At 52.3% G+C, this 8,071-nt stretch overlaps 1 protein-coding gene across 10 annotated transcripts in view; it reads left to right on the top strand.

Moving 5' to 3' along the window:
* LOC123369342 (maestro heat-like repeat-containing protein family member 7) overlaps positions 1-8,071 on the top strand; it is a 1,253,347-nt gene that overhangs the window by 118,818 nt on the left and 1,126,458 nt on the right. For all 10 annotated transcript variants that reach the window (XM_045014828.1, XM_045014827.1, XM_045014829.1 and 7 more), the window contains exons 12-13: positions 4,986-5,140; positions 5,520-5,664. In XM_045014828.1, coding sequence (XP_044870763.1) covers positions 4,986-5,140; positions 5,520-5,664 — 300 coding nt within the window. The remainder of the gene's footprint in view (positions 1-4,985; positions 5,141-5,519; positions 5,665-8,071) is intronic.

Raw genomic sequence — 8,071 nt, 5'->3', positions numbered from 1 at the left:
TGAGTGATCCATCCCCCGACATGCAGTCCCAGCTTCTGGTAGTCAGAGGTTTAGGGACATGCAGAGTATGGGGTTACATGCCCTGATTATCTTGAACCCAATTATACTTTTAGCCTTCACAACATCCCACGGCAACAATTTCCACAGGTTGCCTGTGCATTGTGTGCACAGATACCTTCTTTTGTTTGTTTTTAACTTGCTGCCTCTTCATTTCATAAAGTGACCCCTAGTTCTCCTGTTATGTGCAAGAGTAAATAACACTTCCCTAGTCACTTTCTGCATACCAGTCATGATTTTATAGACCTCTATCATATCCCCCCTTAGTCATCTCTTGTCTAAACGAAATAGTCCCAGGTCTCTACTACAGACCTATATTGTTATAACTATATTGCTCAGGGGTGTGAAAAATCCACACCCCTGTCGGCAGGAGCACCTCTCCCACTCACCTAGCCAGCGCCTCTCAGGGAGGTGGATTAAGAGCTTGTTTGCATAGGAGCATCTTCACGTAAACTCTACAGCGCCAGTGCAGCTACGGCGATACAGTGTTTGAAGTGTAGACTTGCCCCCCATCTTTTTTATCTCTCCTCATATGGAAGCTGTTCCATCCCCTAATCATTTTTGTTGCCCTTCTCTGCACCTTTTACAATTCTGGTATATCTGTTTTGAGATGGGGCGACCAGAACTGCATGCAGTATTCAGGGTTTCGGCGCATCATAGATTTATATAGAACCAGTGATGAGCTGCCAAAATCTTCACAACCGGTTCCCTATAAAAAGTTCTGATTTAAGGGAGGGAAGCAGAGGAGGGTCCGGGGTCCCCTGCAGGGCCTGGGGCAAATTGCCCCACTTGCCCTCCCCCCCACGGCCCTGGAGCTTGCAGCCTCCCCCGTACCTTACCTTGCCAGCAGCTCAAAGCAGCAGGACGACTCTGGAGCTCAGCTGAGCTGCCCAGCTGCTGGCCATGCTGCGGCTCTGCGGGGTGGGGGAAGCGGGGGAGAGCCCGGGGGAGACATCCTCGTGGGGCTGGGGGCCCCTGCAGGGCCTGGGCCAATTGCCCCACTTGTCCCTTCCCTCCCCTCTGGCCAGCCCTGGAGCTTGCAGCAGCCCCCTTCGCCCCCACACTTGCCGGGCTACTCAAAAAGCGGCAGCAGGACGACTCCCGAGCTCAGCTGAGCTGCCCAACTGGTGCCGGCGACTGGCCACGCTGCAGCTGGTGGGAAGCGGGGGAGGGGCCAGGGGAACCTCAGCCTCCCCAGCTGGGAATCCTGGGAGCAACAGGATGGTCCGGCCCGCGGACCGGAGTTCTTTGCCCATCTCCTGGCCCTTTAACAACCAGTTTTCCACGGAGGTCTAATTTTAGCAACCGGTTCTTGGGAACCTGTGGGAAACGGCTCCAGCTCACCACTGTATAGAACCATTATGATATTTTTCTGTTTTATTATCTATCCTTTTCCTAATGGTTCCCAACATTCTGTTTGCATTTTTAACTGCCGCTGCACGTTGACTGGATGTTTTCAGAGAACTATTTACGATAACTCCAAAATCTCTTTCTTGAGTGGTCATTTAAACCCCATAATTTTGTATGTATAGTTGGGATTATGATTTCCAATGTGCATTACTTTGCATTTATCAATATTGAATTTCATCTGCCATTTTCTTGCCCAGTCCCTCATTTTTTTTAGATCCCTTTGTAGCTCTTCGCAGGCTGCTTTGGATTTAACTATCTTGAGTCATTTTGTATCATCTGCAAATTTTGCCACCTCACTGGTTACCCCTTTTTCTGGATCATTTATGACTATGTTGAACTACACTGGTCTCAACACAGATCCTTGGGGGACCACGCTATTTACCTCTCTCCACTGTGAAAACTGGCCATTTATTCCTGTCCTTTGCTTCCTATCTTTTAACCACTGACTCATGAGAGAACCTCCCCTCTTATCCCATGACAGCTTCCTTTGGTTAAGAGCCTTTGGTGAGGGACCCTGTCAAAGGCTTTCTGAAAGTCCAAGTACACTATATCCATTGGATCACCCTTCTCCACATCCTTGTTGACCCCTTCAAAGAATTCTAGTAGACTGGTGAGGCATGATTTCCCTTTATAAAAGGCATGTTGGCTCTGCCTCAACAAATTGTGTTCACCGACGTGTCTGATAATTCTGTTCTTTCCTATAGTTTCAACAATTTGCCTGGTACTGAAGTCAGGCTTACCAGGGATCACATCTGGAGACTTTTTTAAAATTCACTCTCACATTAGCTATCTCATACAGAGGCTGATTTAAACGCTAGGCTACATACCACAGCACTGCACATAAGTCTGTCTGGATGTCTCGTGATAGTTGCAACCTTTGCACCAGGCAGGCAATTTACCATGCGGTTCTCCCAGTCATCACAAACCCAACTGTTTATATGTCTATTGATTGAATCCCCCATTACTATTTCCTTGGCTTCTCTTTGTAAGTGGGATTCCCGCCTTAGGAGGGGTAGCCTCAGTGTGAGAGGACATCATGACTTCATCTGGAAGGTGGGTCCCAACTATGGGATCGTCTCCCTCTGCCCCAGCTCGATGTTCTCCTTCCCCGAAACTTTCACCCTCCTCAGCAGCACAGAGGCTGTCAGACTGGGGGTGGGACTACTCTACTGCATCCCTAAAAGTCTCCTCTATGTACCTCACTGTCTCCCTTGGCTCCACCAGTTCAGCCCCTCTGGTCTCCTGGTCTCCGAGGGCCAGTAGCTCCTTGGGCCAAATGCCCACATATGCTACCTGCCCACAGGGCTGGTAATCGTACATGCTGCATTCAGTGCAATCAACTGGAGAGCCCCACGCTGCTGCTGCCCTTCTGCCTGGTTTATTTTTACTCTTCCAGGGGGTTTAGTTTGTTTAGTTTGGGGGAGGGATGGAGGAACAGGTTATTGGCCTGAGTTTACAGTATGTTTGTTAGATGTACTTTTCTCTCACACACCCTCTCTAAACTTCCTTGCAAAACTCCCGTTTGCTAACCGAAGGTCTGATTTATATTGCCTGTTGTCTGTTTCCCCTCCCTGGGTCAGCCAAAATGCCGGTGAATCACGGTGCAGAGTATCGGCAGCTCCTCAAGGACAGTCAAACTGAGAGAGCCTTCTGGGTCACCAACATCAGCAATATCACATCGGTAACTACAGTCAGTGCTTCCTGGGATTGTTGTGCCCAGAGTTATCAGGAGTCAGAAATTAACACCCTAGGAGTCAGGGGGAAGGGACAGACCCAGGATGTGACTAACCCCATTCAGCTGGGACAGAGACCTGCCTATGGCCCACTCCACCTCATAGAATAATAGACCTCAGGAAATTATCTAGTCCAACCCCTTACTCAAAGCAGGACCAACCCAACTAAATCATCCCAGCCAGGGCTTTGTCAAGCCTGACCTTAAAAACCTCTAAGGATGGAGATTCCACCACCTTCCTAGGTAACCCATTCCAGTGCTTCACCACCCTCCTAGTGAAATAGTGTTTCCTAATATCCAACCTAAACCTCCCCCACTGCAACTTGAGACCATTGCTCCTTGTTCTCTCATCTGCCACCACTGAGAACAGCCGAGCTCCATCCTCTTTGGAACCCCCCTGCAGGTAGTGAAGGCTGCTATCAAGTCATGTGCCCCAGCCCCCGCATCATTTTCATTGCCCTCTGCTGGACTCTCTCTGATTTGTCCACATCCTTTCTCTTGTGCGGGCCCAAAACTGGACGCAATACTCCATGTGTGACCTCACCAGTGCCGAATAGAGGGGAATAATCACTTCCCTCCATCTGCAGGCAGTGCTTCTACTAATGCAGCCCAATATGCCTCCCTACATGACACATCCCAAGATGCACTGGGGCTCATCCAAACCTGATCCCAGCTCCTTGTCAGGTTTGCTGGGAGCTTCCTCAGAGATTAATGCAATAAAAGGCATCATTGCATCTGCGCATGAGCGCCAGTCCCTGCTGAGCACTAGAGAGTGTATCCGTGCTGCGCAGTATTGTGCCCCCGTGCACTGCCACGCTGGCCTCTGCCATGCATGACAGCTTCCGATTGCTGGCTGGGTACTGTGCTGCCCAGGTGCAGTAAGCCAGGCCTGTCCCGGTAGAGTGGGGTTTGCCTGCACTCCTGGCCGGGCCAGTCCTGGCTGCTAGGCCACTGACCGGATCCCCCTGGGCAGCAAAAGGGGTTTCACTGGCAGTTTGTTTCAGATTTTTGGGAAGTTCTTCGACCCGTCCGAGAGCATGGACTTCCTCCTCGTTGCTATCAACAGCATGAGAGACTCCAGCGTCCATGACGCAGTGACGGCCAGGAACATGCTGCATACGATCCTGGAGGTTCCCGGCCTAGGCTTGGTGAGGGTAAGAGCTGCAGTGAGAACACCGTGCTGGGGGAGCCCATCCGTGGGAGACTCTGTCTCTGGGTGCTAGGCATTATTGGGGGGCAGTTCTCTGGCCTGTGAAATGCAGGGGGTCAGTCTAGGTCAGGGGTCAGCAACCTTTCAGAAGTGGTGTGCCAAGTCTTCCTTTATTCACTCTAATTTAAGGTTTCACATGTCAGTCATACATTTTAATGTTTGTAGAAAATCTCTTTCTATAAGTCTATAATAAATAACTAAATATTGTTGTATATAAAGTAAATAAGTTTTTTTAAATTTTTAAGAAGCTTCATTTAAAATGAAATTAAAATGCAGATCTCCCTGGACCGGTGGCCAGGCCCCGGCAGTGTGAGTGCCACTGAAAATCAGCTCGCGTGCCACCTTCAGCACACGTGCCATAGGTTGCCTACCCCTGGTCTAGGTGATCACCATGGCCGCTTGTGGCCTTGCAGTCTATGAATCGATAGGCTGGGAACTAGTGCTGTGTTCTAGGCCTGGGGCTGGTGAAGAGGTTCTGGGAGGGCAGATGGCTCTCAGGTGCAGCAGGTCCTTGGCTCCCCAGATCAATAGCCGTGCGAGGAAGCCAAGGCCCCCACCTCCCCATTTCCCTTCCAGGTGTCAGAGGCTGTGAAGAACATTCATAACCACCTGGACTCCATCAGCACGCCACTTGCCCGGCAGGAGCTGCGCAGGGCCCTTCTCCTGCTGGGCTACCGGTTCAGCAAGGAGGTGGTCGGAACCCTGCTGGGCTGCTCACTGTCATGTGACAGGTACGGGGCTGCGGCTACCACCACTTGCACTCTGGGTCCCCCGGACTGGTCCCGCTGCCAGAGACAGGGGAGTGCAGAACCCTCCAGAGATCTCCTGCTCCCTGCAGAACTGCTGCTTCTCCTGGAGGGTTTTGCAGGCTGGCTTGCCCTGGACACAGGCCAATCTGCAAAACCCTGCACGGCATCCCTCGGCCTCTCCTGTGGCTGACACTCAGACCTGGCCCCATGTAGCCTGCACCAGCCAACAGGGTCCTTGCAGGAGCAGGAGGGCAACAAAGGGCCGGCCGGTGAGGGGAGACCCAGCAGGCGTGCCAGTGCCGAGGGGTGCAGGAGGCTGGCAGGGCTCTGATCGGGTACCACTGGCTCTCTCCCTTTGCAGTGTTGCTGCGGAGATGTGGAAGATGCTGACATCCCAGCCCAAGACCACAAGAAAGATCCTTGGGGAGCTGGTCAGCATGCTGCAGGAGCCGGCTCGGCGACAGCATCAGCTCTCTGAGAGACCGGCTGGCGTCCCCACCTTGGCCGTAAGTACCAGCCCCTGCAGCAAGGGAAGGAGTGCCGTGTGTCCCCATCATGGCCTGAGGGGGTCTCTCAGTCTCCCACGGGGTATAGTCATTGGGCCAAAGAGAGAAAGAGTGTGACTTTAGCCAGTGCTATATTCGAGCCGGAACACGCCGAAACGCTCTCCTGGTGCTATTCAGCACCACTCATAGAATCACAGGGTGAGAAGGGATCGCAAAGTCAGCTTGTCCAGCCCCCTGCAACAATGCAGGACTTCTTGTTTCTAACCCACCCTGGACAGATGGCTCCAGCCTCCTTCTGAAAACCTCCAGCGAAAGAGTTTCCACAAGCTCCCTAGGCATCTTTCCCATCGTCCTACTCTTCTTACAGTTAGGAAGTTTTTCCTGAGGCTTAATCTATATCTGCTGTGCTGTAGTTTGACCCCATCGCCTCTTGTCCTGCCCTCTGTGGCAAGAGAGAACAACTTTTCTCTATCTTTTTTTATGGCAGCCTTCCAAGTATCTGAAGACCATTATCTAGTCCCCCCTTAATCTCCTCCTTTCCAAACAAAACATAGCCAGTTCCTTCAGCCTTTTTTTCTTATGGCTTGTGTTCCATCCCTCTAATCACCTTTGTCACTCGCCTCTGGATCCTTTCCAGTTTCTCCACATCCTTTCTAGACATTGGTGACCAAAACTGGACACCGTACTCCAGCTGAGGCCTAACCAGCACTGAGTAGAGTGGTACTATCGCCTCCCATGACTTGCATGCTATACCCAGGGGCGGCTCTAGTAATTTCGCCGCCCCAAGCAGGGCGGCACGCCACGGGGGGTGCTCTGGCAGTCGCTGGTCCGCGGTTCCAGTGGACCTGCTGCAGATGTGCCTGCGGAAGGTCCGCTGGTCCCGCGGCTCCAGTGGAGCATCCGCAGCCATGCCTGCGGGCGGTCCACCGGAGCCGTGGGACCAGCGGACCCTCCGCAGGCACTCCTGTGGGAGGTCCACCGGAGCTGCCTGCTGCTCTCTCGGCGACAGGCAGAGCGCCCCCCCCCCACGGCTCTCATTGCCGCCCTAAGCGCGCGCTTGGCACGCTGGCGTCTGGAGCCGGCCCTGGCTATACCTCTGTTAATGCAACCTAAAATTGCATTTGCTTTTTTTGCAACAGCATTGCATTGCTGACTCATGCTGAGGTTGTGATCCACCACAGCTCCCAGATCCTTCTCAGCTGGTTATCCTCCATTCTGTATCTGTGCATTTGCTTTTTCTTCTCTAAATGTAGCACCTCACATTTGTCTTTGGTGAATTTCATTTTGTTATCTATAGCCCTGTGACGCTGTAGGGAGAGGGATGGATTGACCTGGAAATGGTGTTTAGTTTTACTGGGACTGTCTGCATGGGGGATGGGAGAGCAGGGGATGACTTTAGGTGAGGGTCAGTACCTGAGGCAGTAACCTGAGCCAGAAAGGGGGGTGGGATGAGTCGATACTGCGTACTAAGGTTATTCCCTGTTTACACTGGTGCCCCAGCGCAGCAGCAGCAGCAGCAGCGCAATACTCTTTATTCCTCTCGAGGAGGTGGAGTACAAGCAGCGCTGTAGCCAGGGAGATACAGCGCTGTATGTGCCTTGCCAGTGTGGACGGGGAGTGAGTTACAGCACTGTTGGTGGCTTTATTGTGCTGTAACTCTCAAGTGTAGCCAAGGCCTAAATCCACGTTCACACTCAGGGCTAGTCTACACTTACCGTCTGGGTCGACGCGGTGAGTTTGACTTCTCGGAGTTCGAACTATCGCGTCTGATCTAGACGCGATAGTTCGAACTCCGGAAGCACCGCGGTCAACTCCGGTACTCCACCACTGCAAACGGCGGTGGTGGAGTCGACGGGGGAGCTGCGGAGTTCGACCCCGCCGCGTCTGGATGGGTGAGTAGTTCGAATTAGGGTACTTCGAATTCAGCTACGCTGTTCACGTAGCTGAATTTGCGTACCCTAATTCGAACCCCCTTTGTAGTGTAGACCAGGCTTCAGCCATGCTGCATGAAATCACACGCGTGGAGCTGAGCAGTGGTTTCAGCTCAGCTGGCACTTCTGACCAGTATAATCAAGAGAGTCATGCTAGGCATTGACAATTCCTGTCAGTGACAGACCAGATTGGTTACACAGCTGCCCTACCTCCTTTTCACTTTATCTAAGGCCTTGGCCACACTTGAGAATTACAGCGCAATAAAGCCACCAACAGCGCTGTAACTCACTCCCCGTCCACACTGGCAAGGCACATACAGCGCTGTATCTCCGTGGCTACAGCGCTGCTTGTACTCCACGTCCCCGAGAGGAATAAAGAGTATTGTGCTGCTGCTGCTGCGCTGGGGCACCAGTGTAAACAGGGGATAATCTTAGTATGCAGTGACTGATCTCCGGAAGCTTCCCATAATCCTTTT

This window comes from Mauremys mutica, chromosome 4 (genome assembly GCF_020497125.1).
Source record: "Mauremys mutica isolate MM-2020 ecotype Southern chromosome 4, ASM2049712v1, whole genome shotgun sequence".
NCBI lineage: Eukaryota > Metazoa > Chordata > Testudines > Geoemydidae > Mauremys > Mauremys mutica.
The sequence above is the reverse complement of the archived record's forward strand: the minus strand, read 5'-3'. Positions and strand labels throughout refer to the sequence as shown.